Below are 18,944 nucleotides of genomic sequence, written 5' to 3' on the forward strand. Positions count from 1 at the left end.
CCCAATTTGTGCCCCCCGTAAGTGAGAAATCTACATGCCAAGTATAGGCCTTATATTGTGTTCTCTATGGTTATACAAAAAGAGCAGAAGCTATGAACTCACCGTTCAGAACCTAGTCCTACCTACCTACAGGTTATGGAACATTTGCTCTTTTAGTATTTCTCCAGTAGGCTTCCTGAAGGAGAAAGCCTCCACTTCAAGTGCCAAACATAATAAAACAAAAACACTACAGTAAATACTACAGTCATGTCCACAAAAACACTACAATAAATACTACAGTCATGTCCACAAAAACACTACAGTAAATACTAGTCATGTCCACAAAAACACTACAGTAAATACTACAGTCATGTCCACAAAAACACTACAATAAATACTAGTCATGTCCACAAAAACACTACAGTAAATACTACAGTCATGTCCACAAAAACACTACAGTAAATACTACAGTCATGTCCACAAAAACACTACAATAAATACTACAGTCATGTCCACAAAAACACTACAGTAAATACTACAGTAATGTCCACAAAAACACTACAATAAATACTACAGTCAGGTCCACAAAAACACTACAGTAAATACTACAGTCATGTCCACAAAAACACTACAGTAAATACTACAGTCATGTCCACAAAAACACTACAGTAAATACTACAGTCATGTCCACAAAAACATGACAGTAAATACTACAGTCATGTCCACAAAAACACTACAGTAAATACTACAGTCATGTTCACAAAAACACTACAGTAAATACTACAGTCATGTCCACAAGAACACTACAGTAAATACTACAGTCATGTCCACAAAAACACTACAGTAAATACTAGTCATGTTCACAAAAACACTACAGTAAATACTACAGCCATGTCCACAAAAACACTGCAGTAAATACTACAGTCATGTCCACAAAAACACTACAGTAAATACTAGTCATGTCCACAAAAACACTACATTAAATACTACAGTCTGCAAAAACACTACATTAATTACTATAGTATATACTACTCTTTTTTATACTACATTATTTATACTATAGTATAAACGGACATACACTTAAGTCAGGTCTCCCTTGTAAAAGAGGTCTTCAGTCAGCAAAAACACTACAGTGAATACTATAGTATTCCTACCATAGTATACATTATAGTATTTTTTCATATGGGGATATTAGCTATAACAGAGCTATTGGCAGGGGCAGGGGCATGTCAACTTACCCCAGCCAAGGAGCTCCAATGTGGGGCACAGTCACAACATATTCCCCTTACCAAACCCCAGTGTTCTGGGGTCAGGAAAGGTACGGGGTAAGGGAATGGGGGTGGTTGTTGGGACTTACGTGGCCACCTGGTGCATGACTTTGGTGGAGGTGTCCTTTAGAGTGTCCTTCAGGTTATCCTTGAAGTTGCTGAAGAACTTGCCGGCTCCGCCCTTCACCATGTCCAGCAGGCCTCCACCATAGTTTGCGTCCATATCTGGAGATGGAGGACCTTTACAATTAAGAATGAAAGGAGAAACACACAGAAACACAATGAGAATGTAGACAGAGACAGACAGAGACAGACAGAGACAGACAGAGACAGAGCGAGACAGAGCGAGACAGACAGAGCGAGACAGAGCGAGACAGATGGAGTCAGACAGAGACAGACAGAGACAGAGCGAGACAGACAGAGACAGACAGAGCGAGACAGACAGAGACAGACAGAGACAGAGCGAGAAAGACAGAGACAGACAGAGACAGACATAGACAGACAGAGACAGACAGAGACAGACAGAGACAGAGCGAGACAGACGGAGTCAGACGGAAAGGAGACAGATGGGGACAGACATGTAGATGCATGTAGAGACAACTATATGCAGTACAGCACAGACAAACAAATATAACAACATGGGCACAGAGACAACATACAACATGTACAGTAACAAGCACACTAACTGGACTGATAAACTGTTCAAGAAAGAGAGCGAGAAAGAGAGAACTGCAGTCAACTGTGGTACTGTGCTACTTCAAGAGAAAGCACTCCTCTTGGACCTCACCCAAGTCCTATATCTGACTCAGCAACCTGGTCTAAGCACACTCCTCCCTTCCCCATCCCATCCATCTGTACAAAGCACATGGCACCGAGCTCCCACTGCCGCTACCACCACCACCACAACTAGTACCACTACCACCACCACCACTACTATCACTACCACCACCACTACTACTATCACTACCACCACTACCACTTCTACCACCACCACTACTACTATCACTACCACCACTACCACTTCTACCACCACCACTACCATTATCACTACTTGCCAGCTCAGCCCTCCACCATGTCCAGCAGCAGCACTCCTCCATTGTTGGCGTCCATATCTGGAGATGGAGGACATGGTCAGGTCTCCTTTAAAAAAGAGGTCTCCTGATCTCACCTGGATTTCCTCGATAAATAAAGGTTATTAAATAAAAATAAAAACTACCACCATCACTACTACCACTAACACAAACCTCAGAGCCTCAACACACACAGTGTTCCTCTATAGAAGGTCTTTGACAGTAGTTATCAAGTGCTGTAGCTCTATGGTCTTTACAGAGCAATTTAAATCTAAGAGCTTATCAATCAAGCAAAGGAGAGCTTCAAGTGGGTGATTAAGCCTGAGCAGGGGCTCCATTCTGGCATCTAGGGACTGCATTCCTTTGACTAGATTGCAACACATTTAATGGAGTCTCAGAAGACAGTAAATCCATCATGATGGTAAAAGGGACATTTTGTGGGAATTCCTACTGAAATGGAGGGCTGCCTTTATGTCCTGAAAAAGGTGTGTGTGTGTGTGGGGGATAGTTGTGTGGGGAAAACAGCTTTACCATACCACACAAAGGAATGCACGCATGCAGACACACACAGTTAGAGTGAGAGTGATAGCCAGCAAGCCTCTTTTTGAGACACAGGCACTTGAGACTGTTGACAGGATTCATTCAGCAATCTCATTGGGAAACGCCACTGCTAAATGAGAGAGATTGCTAACCTTCTCCTACACACTGATGATGCAGAAATATGTCTCTCCCTCTTCTCCTTCAACTCTAAATTCAGACTGCCAACACTCCTATGGGGTGTCTGGTATCTGACAGGCAGAATCATTTCCAATTCCACCTGAATATGCTTGTGTTTAAAGCCAAGTTGAGTAAACGCAGCATTTTAAATCCTAAATGAAGGGCGTGATCGAGTTCTAATTCATAATTCTAAGGGTGTGATAGAATTCTAATTCTTTGTTCTAACTGTGTGTTCTAGTTCTAGTTAAGCAAGACGTGTGTCCGCGACATGGCTGGTTTTCCCTTTGTAATCCGTGATTGTCTCTAGACCCTGCCACATAGAGCTGAAGTCGGAAGTTTACATATACAGCCAAATACATTTAAACTCAGTTTCACAATTCCTGACATTTAATCCTAGTAAAAATGCCCTGTCTTAGGTCAGTTAGGATCACCAATTATTTTAAGAATGTGAAATGTCAGAATAATAGTAGAGAGAATTATTTCTTTCAGCTTTTATTTCTTTCATCACATTCCCAGTGGGTCAGAAGTTTACATACACTCAATTACTATTTGGTAACATTGCCTTTAAATTGTTTAACTTGGGTCAAACGTTTCGGGTAGCCTTCCACAAGCTACCCACAATAAGTTGGGTGAATTTTGGCCCATTCCTCCTCATAGAGCTGGTGTAACTGAGTCAGGTTTGTAGGCTTCCTTGCTTGCAAGGAAGTTCCGCCGATAAATTTGATATAGGGATTGAGGTCAGGGCTTTATGATGGCCTCTCCAATACCTTGACTTCGTTGTCCTTAAGCCATTTTGCCACAACTTTGGAAGTATGCTGGGGGTCATTGTCCATTTGGAAGACCCATTTGCAACCAAGCTTAACTTCCTGACTGATGTCTTGCGATGTTGCTTCAATATATCCACATAATTTTCCTACCCCATGAAGCCATCTATTTCGTGAAGTGCACCAGTCCCTCCTGCAGCAAAGCATCCCCACAACATGATGCTGCCACCCCCGTGCTTCACGGTTGGGATGGTGTTCTTCGGCTTGCAAGCGTCCCCCTTTTTCCTCCAAACTTAACGATGATCATTATGGCCAAACAATTATATTTTTGTTTCATCAGACCAGAGGACATTTCTCCAAAAAGTACAATCTTTGTCCCCATGTGCAGTAGCAAACCGTAGTCTGGCTTTTTTTATGGCGGTTTTGGAGCAGTGGCTTCTTCCTTGCTGAGCGGCCTTTCAGGTTATGTCGATATAGGACTCGTTTTACTGTGGATATAGATACTTTTGTACCTGTTTCCTCCAGCATCTTCACAAGGTCCTTTGCTGTTGTTCTGGGATTGATTTGCACTTTCGCACCAAAGTACGTGCATCTCTAGGAGACAGAACGCGTCTCCTTCCTGAGCGGTATGACGGCTGCGTGGTCCCATGGTGTTTATACTTGCGTACTATTGTTTGTACAGATGAACGTGGTATTCAAGCATTTGGAAATTGCTCCCAAGGATGAACCAGACTTGTGGAGGTCTACAATTTTTGGGCTGATTTCTTTTGATTTTCCCATGATGCCAAGCAAAGAGGCACTGAGTTTGAAGGTAGGCCTTGAAATACATCCACAAGTACACCTCCAATTGACTCAAATGATGTCAATTAGCCTATCAGAAACTTCTAAAGCCATGACATCCTTTTCTGGAATTTTCCAAGCTGTTTAAAGGCACAGTCAACTTAGTGTATGTAAACTTCTGACCCACTAGAATTGTGATACAGTGAATTATAAGTGAAATAATCTGTCTGTAAACAATTGTTGAAAAATTACTTATGTCATGCACAAAGTAGATGTCCTAACTGACTTGCCAAAACTATAGTTTGTTAACAAGACATTTGTGGAGTGGTTGAAAAACGAGTTTTAATGGCTCCAACCTAAGTGTATGTAAATTTCCAACTTCAACTGTATGTCTATTTATGGTTTCTGGTTTGGGTAGGTTTTAATAGTCACAGTGCGAACAACATCCCCTATACACTTCCTGATGAACTCAGTCACCGTGTCCGTGTATATGTCAATGTTATTCTCAGAGGCTACCCGGAACATGTCTCAGTCCGCGTGAATAAAACAATCTTGAAGCATGGATTCCATTTGGTCAGACCAGAATAGACCTGAGCATGGGTACTTCCTGTTTGAGTTTCTGCCTATAGGAAGGGAGGAGCAAAATGGAGTCGTGATCTGATTTGCCCCAGCTACAATAAATGCGGCCTCAGGATCTGTGGTTTCCAGTTTGCATAAAGTCCAGTGTAGTTTCTTGAGGGCCGTTGTTGTATCGGCTTGAGGGGGAATATACACGGCTGTGACTATTACCAAAGATAATTATCTTGGGAGGTAACATGGTCGGCATTTTATTGTGAGGTATTCTAGCTTGGGTGAACAAAAGGACTTGAGTTTCTGTATGTTATCACAATCACACCATGAGTAGTTAATCATGAAAGATACACCACCGTCTTTCTTCTTCCCGGAGAGTTCTTTACTCCTGTCTACGCAATGTACTGAGAACCCAGCTGGCTGTATAGACAGGGACAGTATATCCCTAGAGAGCCATGATTCGGTGAAACAGAGTATGTTACAGTCCCTGATGTATCTCTGGAAGGAGTTCCTCGGCCTGAGCTCGTCTATTTTATTGTCCAGAGACTGAACATTAGCGAGTAATATCCTCGGAAGCGGTGGATGGTGTGCACGTCTCCTGAGTCAGACTAGAAGTCCATTCCGAATACCTCTTCTCTGCCGGCAGCATCTTGGAGCAGCCTCTGGGATAAGTTCAGTTGCCCTCGGGGTAAAAACAAAGGATCCAATTCGGGAAAGTCGTATTCCTGGTCATAATGCTGGTGAGTTACCGCCGTTCTGATATCCAAGATTTATTTCCATCTGTATGTAATTACACAAAATAACATTGTGGGCTAATAATGTAAGATATAACACACAAAAAAACGAAATACTGCAAAGTTGCTTAGGAGCTAGAAGAGCTTCCATGTCTGTCGGCACCATCTTACATTGGGCAGGTAGCATTCTCCTGTTATCCACCAAACCCAGATTAGTCGTTCGGACTGCCAGATGGTGAAGCGTGATTCATCACTCCAGAGAATGCGTTTCCACTGCTCCAGAGTCCAATGGCGGCAAGCCATTACACCACTCCAGCCGATGCTTGGCATTGTGCATGGTGATCTTAGGCTTGTGTGCGGCAGCTCGGCCATGGAAACCCATTTCATGAAGCTCCCAACGAACAGTTATTGTGCTGACGATGCTTCCATAGGCAGTTTGGAACTCGGTAGTGAGTGTTGCGATTTTCACACGCTACGTGTTTCAGCACTCGGCGGTCCCATTCTGTGAACTTGTTTGGCCTATTACTTCGCGGCTGTGCTTCCAACTTTGTAGCAACAGTTTGGGGAAGGTCCTTTCCTGTTTCAGCATGACAATGCCCCCGTGCACAAAGCGAGGCCCACACAAAAATGGTTTGTCAAGATCAGTGTGGAAGAACTTGACTGGCCAGCACAGAGCTCTGACCTCAACCCCATCGAACACCTTTTGGATGAATTGCAACACCGACTGCGAGCCAGGTCTAATCGCCCAACATCAGTGCCCGACCTCACTAATGTTTTTGTGGCTGAATGGAAGCAAGTACCCACAGCAATGTTCCAACATCTAGTGGAAAGCCTTCCTAGAAGAGTGGAGGCTGTTATAGTAGCAAAGGGTGGACCAACTCCATATTAATGCCCATGATTTTCGAATGATATGTTTGACAAACAGGTGTCCACATACTCCAGTTTCAACTGTTCCGGCTATGGAACCCTGACCTGTTCACCGGACATGCTACCTGTCCCAGACCTGCTGTTTTCAACTCTCTAGAGACAGCAGGAGCGGTAGAGATACTCTCAATGATCGGCTATGAAAACCCAACTGACATTTACTCCTGAGGTGCTGACCTGTTGGACCCTCGACAACTACTGTGATTATTATTATTTGACCATGCTGGTCATTTATGAACATTTGAACATCTTGGCCATGTTCTGTTATAATCTCCACCCGGCACAGCCAGAAGAGGACTGGCCACCCCTCATAGCCTGGTTCCTCTCTAGGTTTCTTCCTAGGTTTTGGCCTTTCTAGGGAGTTTTTCCTAGCCACCGTGCTTCTACCCCTGCCACCTGCATTGCTTGCTGTTTGGGGTTTTAGGCTGGGTTTCTGTACAGCACTTTGAGATATCAGCTGATGTAAGAAGGGCTATATAAATACATTTGATTTGATTTGATTTTGGTCATGTAGTGTAATTATAAAATTAGTGAAATACTTTTCCTTCGAAAAATAATTATTAAATATGTTAAAAGCAGCTTTTCTGTGTTGGAATGGTGTGGGCATACCCCAACAACAGAATGGTGTGGGTGTATTCTGGTCATTAAAAGACTGCTGATTGGCCAGCTCAGGCAATGAGGCAGGATATATGCAAGAAATAGCAAACATTTTTGAAACAGTCTATTTGAGAGACAAGTTTGTAAGGTTTTTTAAGTGTTTTGCCTCCAATTTATGCGCTGGCCACGAATACGAGTCAACAACATTATTTGGGTATGAGTTAACAGAATATTAACTTTTAAAAGTGAGGTTTTCACTGGACAGTTGCTTTAAGACTCATTGTACTTCTTGGACATTACTTAGCATCCTCCTTCAGACTATTTAACCAGTCCGCTTGTCCCTCTTTTAATGCTAGAGGAACACTTCAAAGCCTCCTCCACAGCCATCCCTTATAGTAGGTTACTGCTCTCTGAACCCCGACCAAAACGCCCCCCTCTCACTCTCCTCCTGTTCATCCTTCCATCCTCCCTGCTCCAGTCAGGCACCTCTGATGTGAGAGAAAGGCCCAGTCAGAGAGCCGCTGGCCCAGAAAGAGACTTGGCCCCGGTCAGGGAGATCAATACAGACACAGTCTCAATGTGCCTCTCTCTCTCCTTCAACAGTCCCAACCTTCATCCTTTATATCTTCTATCCGGTGCAGGGTGAATGAGACAGACAGACAGAGAGACAGAGAGACAGAGAGACAGACAGAGAGACAGAGAGACAGACAGACAGAGAGACAGAGAGACAGAGAGACAGAGAGACAGAGAGACAGACAGACAGACAGACAGACAGACAGACAGACAGACAGACAGACAGACAGACAGACAGACAGACAGACAGGCCTGTGTACTGCAGTAGTGACATGTGGACCTCTATTGTGGGTCAAACAGGAACAGGAACTTTCCCAACAAACAGGCTCTAAGCTCTTTATTATAGATGCTGCTGATAAGAGTCTATGATTAATCTGTCTGGAAGGGACAGGCAGCTTGGCATCAATACTGACTATGTGGGAGATACACACCCACAAAACATGATTGATATAGCAGCAGATATGCACAATACTAAACTATATTTTGCCATTTGTTTCATTAGTCCATTGTTGACAAAGTCCCAAAATGTTTTGCTTGTCAGTAATCAAGTTTCCAAGATATGTAACTTTCAAAATACAGAAATCATCCCTGTATGATGCACAATTTTCCTTTAAGACTTAAATATTTACAGCGGACTGAAGTGACATCATCCAGCCATCTATTATTCACTTAATGTCAATAAAACAGCTCTAATGTAAGAGCGCTGCCCTGGAGTTGGGGAGATGGGGAAGTTTGCATTTCCAATGGGAAATTTCTCACATAATATACATTTTCTGATGCTAAGCTGATGGTGCGCTGATGGTGCCTGGTGGTCTCACCAATTCCTTTCAAACACACTGGAGATTTACAGTACATAGACCGGGGGTAGGCAACCCCGGTCCTGGAGTGCCGCATCACCTGGAAGACCAGGTGTGCTGAATTTAGGCAATCACTGAACTGATCAATTAGCTCAGTTGGTCAGATGTGGTGCCTAGTTGGAACAAAATCCTACAATACCTGCAGCACTCCAGGAAGAGCGTTACCTATCCCTAACATAGACTCTGCTATGTGGGAAGACAATGGGAAAACCTCCAATGCAGTCTCAGACCCTAACCACTAACCAAACACCTACTACTTAGCTGCAACATGTCTATCCACCTGTCTCTGTGTCTGCCTCTGTGTCTGCCTCTGTGTCTGCCTCTGTGTCTGCCTCTGTGTCTGCCTCTGTGTCTGCCTCTGTGTCTGCCTCTGTGTCAGCTGGTCAGTCAGTCGTTCAGTCTGCTTGTGTGCTGGCTTGCCTGCCAAACACGACTGACCAGATGGAGATGGGAGTCTGCAGAGCTCTGATGTGTACTGAGCTACACTGCACAGACACACAGAGAAGCAGAGGGAGCAGGAGATACAGACCACATACAGCCAGCCAGCCAGCGCAGGCAGACTCACCTGACACTCAGATGTCTATGTCCCCCTCTCCCTCCTCCCCTCTCCTCCCTTCTCTCTCCTCTCCCCTCCCCATCGTACACTTCCCCTCAGCTCAGATAGATCCAGTACCTAAGGCCAGGTCTTTCAGTGCACTGCAGTGAGCTGTGGATATATCCAACCTGGTCTCAGAGCATTTCGTATTATTCTATACATAAATCTGAGACACTCCATTAGGTATATGCTACATTTGATATGGTTTCATAAGACAGATGGTTACTTAAGGCAAAAACAAAAGGAGAGTGGGCGTATAATGCAAACGTCTAGCAACCCAAAGGTTGAGAGTTCGTATTTCATCATGGACAACATAGCATTTTAGCTATTTAGCAACTTTTCAACTACTTACAATTGTTTTGCTACTTTGCAACTACTTAGCATGTTAGCTAACTCTTCACCTAACCTTAACCCTTTTAGCTTACCCTTCCCCTAATCCTAACTTTAACCTAACTGCTCAACCTAACCCTAACCCCAAGCCTACCTAATATTAACGAGCTAGCTAATGTTACACACCTAGCCACCTAGCTAAAATTCGTAACATGTGATACGTTTTGCAAATTCATAAAATATTTTACATTTTCGTAACAAATTATACGAAATGGGTAAAGGACTTCCACAAATGAATACATACCAGACGAAATGTGATATATCATACTCAATGAAGTGTCTCAGATTTACAGTGGCAAGAAAAAGTATGTGAACCCTTTGTAATTACCTGGATTTCTGCATAAATTGGTTATCAAATTTGATCTGATCTTCATCTAAGTCACAACAATAGACAAATTAATAATAGCTTAATAGCTTAAACTAATAACACACAAATTATTGTATTTTTCTTGTCTATATTGAATACATAATTTAAACATTCACAGCGTAGGTTGGGGAAAGTATGTGAACCCCCTAGGCTAATGACTTCTCCAAAAGCTAATTGGAGTCAGGAGTCAGCTAACGTGGAGTCCAATCAATGAGACGAGATTGGAGATGTTGGTTAGAGCTGCCTTGCCCAATAAAAAACACTCACAAAATGTGAGTTTGCTATTCACAAGAAGCATTGCCTGATGTGAACCATGCCTCAAACAAAAAAGATATCAGAAGACCTAAGATTGAGAATTGTTGACTTGCATAAAGCTGGAAAGAGTTACAAAAGTATCTCTAAAAGCCTTGATGTTCATCAGTCCATGGTAAGACCAATTGTCCATAAATGGAGAAAGTTCAGCACTGTTGCTACTGTCCTGCAAAGATGACTGCAAGAGCATAGCGCAGAATGCTCAATGAGGTTAAGAAGAATCCTAGTGTCAGCTAAAGACTTACAGAAATCTCTGGATCATGCTAACATCTCTGTTGACGAGTCTACGATACGTAAAACACTAAACAAGAATGGTGTTCATGGGAGGACACCACGGAAGAAGCCACTGCTGTCCAAAAAAAACATTGCTGCACGTCTGAAGTTTGCAAAAGTGCACCTGGATGTTCCACATACTGGCAAAATATTCTGTGGACAGATGAAACTAGTTGTTTGAAAGGAACACATAACACTATGTGTGGAGAAAAAAAGGCACAGCACACCAACATCAAAACTTCATCCCAACTGTAAAGTATAGTGGAGGGAGCATCATGGTTTGGGGCTGCTTTTCTGCCTCAGGCCCTGGACAGCTTGCTATCATCGACGGAAAAATGAATTCCCAAGTTTATCAAGACATTTTGCAGGGGAATGTAAGGCTATCTGTCCGCGATGTGTCATCGTGCATTGCGCCCGGCCCTCCACAGGAGTCGATAGAGCGCGATGTGTCATCGTGCATTGCGCCCGGCCCTCCACAGGAGTCGATAGAGCGCGATGTGTCATCGTGCATTGCGCCCGGCCCTCCACAGGAGTCGATAGAGCGCGATGTGCCAAATGACAACCTGGCCAGCCAAACCCGGATGACGATTGGCCAATTGTGCGCCGCCTCATGGGTCTCCCGGTCGCAGCCGGCTGCGACACAGCCTGGGATCAAGCCAGGATCTGTAGTGATGCAGCAAGCACTGCGATGCAGTGCCTTAGACCGCTGCGCCACTCAGGAGGACCACAAATTAGATTGTTGAAAATAAATGTATTGGAAATGTTGTTAATTCCAAAATAGCTAAACCGTTGTCTTAAACTCAGGGCAGTGAGAGAAAAAGCTCATGAAAGCAATTGAACTGTTTAATTGACTCACAAACTTCCTCTGAAAGTTTCAGTACTGATTATTTTAAACCCAAGAACATGTTTAGAACAGTAATCTCAGTAAGAAATATGCTAACATGATTGCCATTGCTAGCTAGATAGCTAGCTAAAACGGTTGCCTAGCAACAATCATCTTAAGACGATTTGTAAGAAGATATTTGGGAAGTTCTTAAGAAAATCATTCAATCTTAAGATAGAGGAGTGCAATTGAGGAATTGCACTTAAACTACTTTATGAACTTATTTTTTTTCTTAAGAAGCTTCTTAAATTTTGCTAAGCTGTGTTTTGTGAATATGGGCCCTGGTTGATATATCCCTGTTCACAACACTACCACTCACTCACTGACAATGAACTGTGGCTTTTTAAATCTCCAATGGCCACATGACATACAGACAACTGTATGCAGGAAATTCCCTACATACACTTCTTCAAAAGGCACAAGGAAGGATAGAGTATTATTGGGTTAGTGTTTTTTTGTTGTTGCCATGTTAGCTATTGTCAAGCTGTCTATTACTGTCACTGTTAATCAAGTCTTAGGGCTACACCACATCAGGATGATTGATAGGGACTATGTAGACCCACTAGGCTAATGACTTCTCCAAAAGCTAATCATAATGTGTGCATGTTCAATTACGTTAATTTAAGTTTTATTAAAATATTGGTAGCTTAATAAAAGACTTAACATGAGATTACTGCTATTCACTGCTATGATGAGATCAGCTCTACTCACACAAAATAAAAATGAAATCAGAACAATATAGGCTACAATATAAGGAGACACCACGATTACATGATGCAATGCACGGAAACACTAAGACAGACATTTCTAGATAATCTATTTTAACCTATTTACACTGATCTTATTCAAATTAAATATATTTCAGGGAGTATCACACAGCGACAGGCGTGCTCTGCCTCGCATGCAACAGATCGGCATTATCTCCAGCTTGGCCTTGCTTGCTGCGCGTGAGCCACACCGCTTCCCATGGAGACCCACCGCTTACCTGAGCTGTCCATGGTGCTGCAGTCGTTCTCCCGCAGTGGGCCTGCCTTCGGTCCTCCTAGGGTTGCTGCTGATACCAAGCCTCCACCGATTCCGCTGCGTCTCCCTCCTCCGTTATTGAAGCCTCCGCTGCTATCGACCAACTGTAAAGATTCATAGCCATCATAACTGCATGGCTTTTTCTTATAGCCACCCAGTAGGCTCATCTCATGAGCACTGCGCCGTGGATTTGAGAATTACATTTAAAAAAGACAAAAACAGCTACTGAATGGCGTGAATGCACATATTCTGGACGATAAATCTCAGATATATTCTTAGAAATAATCCACCAGATATGTGTTAGTAGTTCCAGCACCGTCTCTCCCTGATTTTTTTCTCTCCGGGATATCAAGAGCAGGACGCTGTCATCAGGTCCGCATTCACTACACCGAACATCCACGGTTGCTCTGGCTGCCAGTCCCGGTTGAGTTAAAGGGTCCTTTCCGGCTTTATGCTGGCTCCAAGCTCCAAGCCAATCCTGACAATACCATGCCGGCAGTAGGTGACTAAATGATCGCCTGATTGCCTGATTCATAGTTATTTATTTACAAAGCAGTAATATTTGTCAGAAAATATACATTCATGATGAATAGGCTGATGTGATGATAGCCCACTGGATATCCTACACAGGATTCTATTCTATACGAAAATATTCACATATCTATTTCTAATAACGTATTTTAACAGCCTACAGTAGTTAACAAGATATCTTCATAACTAATTATAAGGGTTAAATTAACAATACAAAACACTTAAAAATTGCACTGTTGGTTAGTAAGCATTTCACTGTAAGGTCTAAACCTGTTGTAATCAGCGCACGTGACAAATAAACTTTGATTTGATATGATTTCAGTTTCTTATAATCTACATAGGCGACAGTCTCCATTGCTAAGGGGCTTTAATTCGACCCATGTATGGACCAGCTGTAGGCTATACAGTATAGCACCTCCACAGGAGGATAATAAAGGAATTAAAGTGCTGAAGTATTTTAGTCAGCACTGTACGACAGCATAGTGCTTTGTCAGGGAGGGGGAGCACTTCAATCAGTTGAAGATCTCGACTCTCCCCCCAGCCCCAGGCGATCCCCCCCAGCCCTCACAAAAAGAGATCCCACAAATGGCACCATATTGCCCATAGACCTCTGGTCAAAATGACCAATGGTCAAAAGCAGTGGTGTAAAGTACTTAAGCAAAAATACTTGAAAGTATCACTAGTCCTTTTTTTTGGTATCATTACTTTAGTATTTATATTTGTTGACAACTTTTACTTCACTACATTCCTAAAGAAAATATGTACCTTTTTACTCCATACATTTTCCCTGACACCCAAATGTACTCGTTACATTTCGAATGCTCAGCCAGGACAGCAATGTTGTACAATTCACACACCTATCAATCATTCCTACTGCCTCTGATCCGGTGGACTCACTAAACACAAATACTGCGTTTGTAAATGATGTCTGTGTGTTGGAATGTGTGCCTTGCTGTCCGTAAATTAAAAAAACAAGAACATTATGCCGTCTGCTTTGCTTAATATAATAAGTTTTGATGCATAGCATTAACTTTAACTTTTTACTTGTACTCAAGTATAACAAGTTAGTACTTTTTCCACCACTGTACTTTAAGGAGAAGTTTACCCAAAATCCAGAAACTCCCAAGTGATTCCATACATTGAAACTAGTTCAGTGGAGTTTGCCATCTTTCCCCCTTCTCTCTCACTGTAGTGCTGTACTGAAACAGCTGCAAAAAATGGGTCACGTGACTCGTGACATTGCTGGATGCAGGCCTCCCTCTGCTCCGTTACCAGTGAATTCATGATTCAGAAATCTGCGAAGTGGGGACAAATTCATTGTTTTATTGAAAGTGTAGAAACTGCACGTTAGGCCCTTATTCACAGATGCAAGTTTTTTTGGAGGTGAAGACATTGTTACACATTAGTTATATAAATAAACAACAAGTTACAAATATGTCTGATGACTAAATACTCGCGAGTGATGAAGAAAACTACTTGAGGGGCGCTGATGGTCTCGTCGAACTGTATTGTTTGGAGTGTGAGTATGCAGACGAAGAATTTAGGCAAAGTGAGCTTCAGATGGCCGCAGCCCCTCTAGACACCGAAGCTGCAGCAGTAGCTGGACCACAGCCCCAACCCATCCCCAGGATCAACACAGACTGGTGCTGCAGCAGTAGCTGGACTACAGCCCCAACCCATCCCCAGGATCAACACAGACTGGTGCTGCAGCAGTAGCTGGACCACAGCCCCAACCCATCCCCAGGATCAACACAGACTGGTGCTGCAGCAGTAGCTGGACCACAGCCCCAACCCATCCCCAGGATCAACACAGACTGGTGCTGCAGCAGTAGCTGGACTACAGCCCCAACCCATCCCCAGGATCAACACAGACTGGTGCTGCAGCAGTAGCTGGACTACAGCCCCAACCCATCCCCAGGATCAACACAGACCGGTGCTGCAGCAGTAGCTGGACCACAGCCCCAACCCATCCCCAGGATCAACACAGACTGGTGTTACAGCAGTAGCTGGACCACAGCCCCAACCCATCCCCAGGATCAACACAGACTGGTGCTGCAGCAGTAGCTGGACCACAGCCCCAACCCATCCCCAGGATCGACACAGACTGGTGCTGCAGCAGTAGCTGGACCACAGCCCCAACCCATCCCCAGGATCAACACAGACTGGTGTTACAGCAGTATCTGGACCACAGCCCCAACCCATCCCCAGGATCAACACAGACTGGTGCTGTAGCAGTAGCTGGACCACAGCCCCAACCCATCCCCAGGATCAACACAGACTGGTGCTGCAGCAGTAGCTGGACCACAGCCCCAACCCATCCCCAGGATCAACACAGACTGGTGCTGCAGCAGTAGCTGGACCACAGCCCCCAACCCATCCCCAGGATCAACACAGACTGGTGCTGTAGCAGTAGCTGGACCACAGCCCCAACCCATCCCCAGGATCAACACAGACTGGTGTTACAGCAGTAGCTGGACCACAGCCCCAACCCATCCCCAGGATCAACACAGACTGGTGCTGCAGCAGTAGCTGGACCACAGCCCCCAACCCATCCCCAGGATCAACACAGACTGGTGCTGCAGCAGTAGCTGGACCACAGCCCCCAACCCATCCCCAGGATCAACACAGACTGGTGTTACAGCAGTAGCTGGACCACAGCCCCAACCCATCCCCAGGATCAACACAGACTGGTGCTGCAGCAGTAGCTGGACCACAGCCCCAACCCATCCCCAGGATCAACACAGACTGGTGCTGCAGCAGTAGCTGGACCACAGCCCCAACCCATCCCCAGGATCAACACAGACTGGTGCTGCAGCAGTAGCTGGACTACAGCCCCAACCCATCCCCAGGATCAACACAGACTGGTGCTGCAGCAGTATCTGGACCACAGCCCCAACCCATCCCCAGGATCAACACAGACTGGTGCTGTAGCAGTAGCTGGACCACAGCCCCAACCCATCCCCAGGATCAACACAGACCGGTGTTACAGCAGTATCTGGATCACAGCCCCAACCCATCCCCAGGATCAACACAGACTGGTGTTACAGCAGTATCTGGACCACAGCCCCAACCCATCCCCAGGATCAACACAGACTGGTGTTACAGCAGTATCTGGACCACAGCCCCAACCCATCCCCAGGATCAACACAGACTGGTGTTACAGCAGTATCTGGACCACAGCCCCAACCCATCCCCAGGATCAACACAGACTGGTGCTGTAGCAGTAGCTGGACCACAGCCCCAACCCATCCCCAGGATCAACACAGACTGGTGCTGCAGCAGTAGCTGGACTACAGCCCCAACCCATCCCCAGGATCAACACAGACTGGTGTTGCAGCAGTATCTGGACCACAGCCCCAACCCATCCCCAGGATCAACACAGACTGGTGCTGTAGCAGTAGCTGGACCACAGCCCCAACCCATCCCCAGGATCAACACAGACCGGTGTTACAGCAGTATCTGGATCACAGCCCCAACCCATCCCCAGGATCAACACAGACTGGTGTTACAGCAGTATCTGGACCACAGCCCCAACCCATCCCCAGGATCAACACAGACTGGTGTTACAGCAGTATCTGGACCACAGCCCCAACCCATCCCCAGGATCAACACAGACTGGTGTTACAGCAGTAGCTGGACCACAGCTCCAACCCATCCCCAGGATCAACACAGACTGGTGCTGCAGCAGTAGCTGAATCACAGCCCCCAACCCATCCCCAGGATCAACACAGACTGGTGGTGCAGTTGTGGCAATTGTGCTCCAATGCTGCAAATTAGGAATGTTTGTGCTGCAGAGAATTCAAACATGTGACTACAATTCCTACAAAAATGGAGGAACGTAATGATGATGAGGAGCAGTTAGTTTGCTTTTGCAACCAAGGGGATTTTGCGGCCCTTTTGGTCCCATGTTCCAAAAAAAACGAATTGGAGACGCATCCCTGTTTCACCTGGGTCAAATGGACAGTTATCTAACGAGTAAGTGGCAACTTTACTTTATTGAATGATCGCTTATGATCAACCTCTAAGAGCGGGACTGTTAGTGGGTTTATGTTTTCATATTAGCCCGAAACACTATATAGCCTATGTTTATTTATCACAATGTTTTGGAGTATTCTATTCTGCAAATAAAGGTGACACGATGTCTATTGTCTCTCAACCTCAGCTGTCATAAATATATAGGGAACATATGCTAACCTGTAGAGCACCTATGCCTCTATGTCTACATTATATGATGCAATGGTACTAACACAATAAGAACACCGCAAACTTCAAGAGTCAGACTGGGCTACATACCTCCGCGCACTTGATTTGTCGCTTTCTCTTCTCAAACGCGCATTTGTATTTTGGCACTGCTCCAGATCCAGTCCATGGACATACAGTAGCAACAGCTGTATTTTAGCAGTCGGCTACATAAAATAATTATCAAAAATAAATCTAAATTGTTTTAGGTGGAAAAGTACACATTTTGTGACTCGAAACATGTAGTACTTTTGACCAAAATAGCTAATTTGGCCATACGCTTTCAATAAAACAACGATTTTGTCCACACTTTGCTGATTTCTGAATCATGAATTCAATGGCAAAGGAGCAAAGCGAGGCCTGCATCCAGCAATGTCACGAGTCACGTGACCCGTTTTTGCACTGGTTTCAGTACAGCGCTACAGGGAGAGAGAGGGGGAGAGGGCAAGGTCCACTGAACTAGTTTCAATGTATGGAATCACTTGGGAGTTTCTGGATTTTGGGTAAACTTCTCATTTAAGTACATTTAAAACCAGATACTTTTAGACTTTTACTCAAGTAGTATTTCACTGGGTGACTTTCACTTTTACTTGAGTTATTTTCTATTAAAAGGTATCTTTCCTTTTACTCAAGTATAACAAATGGGTACTTTTTCTACCACTGGTCAAAAGTATTACACTATATAGGGAATGGGGTGCGATTTGGGACGCACACCAAGACAGCTACTTGGCGTTGTCCAGCATGCTTCCTTCCTTGGCCCAGTTCCCTGGCAACTAAAGGGCTGCATGGTTTCTCAAAGCAGAACCCGGGCCTGGGAAACCCTTTACAACAGGAGCCCTGGACTGAAAGCACAGCAGGCAAGGGAATGTCCAAAAGGAGAAATTATTCCAGACGTAACCGGATGCAAAGTGCCGTTCTATTGTAGGATTTAGTTTCCTCTGACAGCTAACCTCCCAACATCAGACATTTACCCCAGATGCACTACTTCATGAAGTCAACTCCTGCAGTCAGTCTCCAGTACAAATGGTTACAATCCTCACTTGCTGAGAGGACTGGACTTGGGCATCAAAAGCAATGTAATGTCCTGGCATTGACCTTTTGACCACTGGTGGTACTATTTTATGTCTATGGTCACAGAACTGTGTGATGCAAGAAGGGATCACTTGGATGATGAGAGTGCCCACTCTACTCTATTTGGGATCCAAGTTCGAAAAGCAGAATAAATCACACTACAATGACAACTACACTTCCACATAATCCAGAATAATGGACAGATAAGCGAATATGAACAAACAGGGAGAGATTATCGTAAACCTGCTACATAAAAAACAAATGACAGCCATTCAAAAAATCTAACTCTATAACCGAGCCTACTACTACCTTTATTAACTTACTATATAGGTTTAAATGCCACATTGCATTCCTTCATTCCTTTACAGGAGAGGTTTAAGCACCGTGGGTTAAGGAAGTTGTAGTTTAACAAAGACCTTGTGATGTT

General features: G+C 44.4%; 1 protein-coding gene and 1 non-coding gene across 11 annotated transcripts in view; one reads left to right on the plus strand and one right to left on the minus strand.

Annotated features, from left to right (window-relative positions):
- dnajc6 (DnaJ (Hsp40) homolog, subfamily C, member 6) overlaps positions 1–18,944 on the minus strand; it is a 73,349-nt gene that overhangs the window by 52,257 nt on the left and 2,148 nt on the right. For 2 of the 10 annotated variants that reach the window (XM_071346230.1, XM_071346228.1), the window contains exons 1-2: positions 12,639–13,171; positions 1,337–1,487 (exon numbers count right to left, since the gene is read on the minus strand). In XM_071346230.1, the coding sequence (XP_071202331.1) occupies positions 1,337–1,487; positions 12,639–12,843 (356 nt within the window). In that variant the 5' untranslated portion in view covers positions 12,844–13,171. Of the gene's footprint in view, positions 1–1,336; positions 1,488–12,638; positions 13,174–18,944 lie in introns of those variants that run through there. The other 8 variants (XM_071346233.1, XM_071346229.1, XM_071346227.1 and 5 more) reach the window with 8 other exon arrangements.
- LOC139541812 (U7 small nuclear RNA) lies at positions 139–193 on the plus strand. Its single transcript, XR_011668427.1, has one exon. It is a non-coding gene; the product is annotated as a U7 small nuclear RNA (small nuclear RNA).

Source organism: Salvelinus alpinus, chromosome 16, assembly GCF_045679555.1.
Source record: "Salvelinus alpinus chromosome 16, SLU_Salpinus.1, whole genome shotgun sequence".
In the NCBI taxonomy this organism is placed as follows: Eukaryota; Metazoa; Chordata; class Actinopteri; order Salmoniformes; family Salmonidae; genus Salvelinus; species Salvelinus alpinus.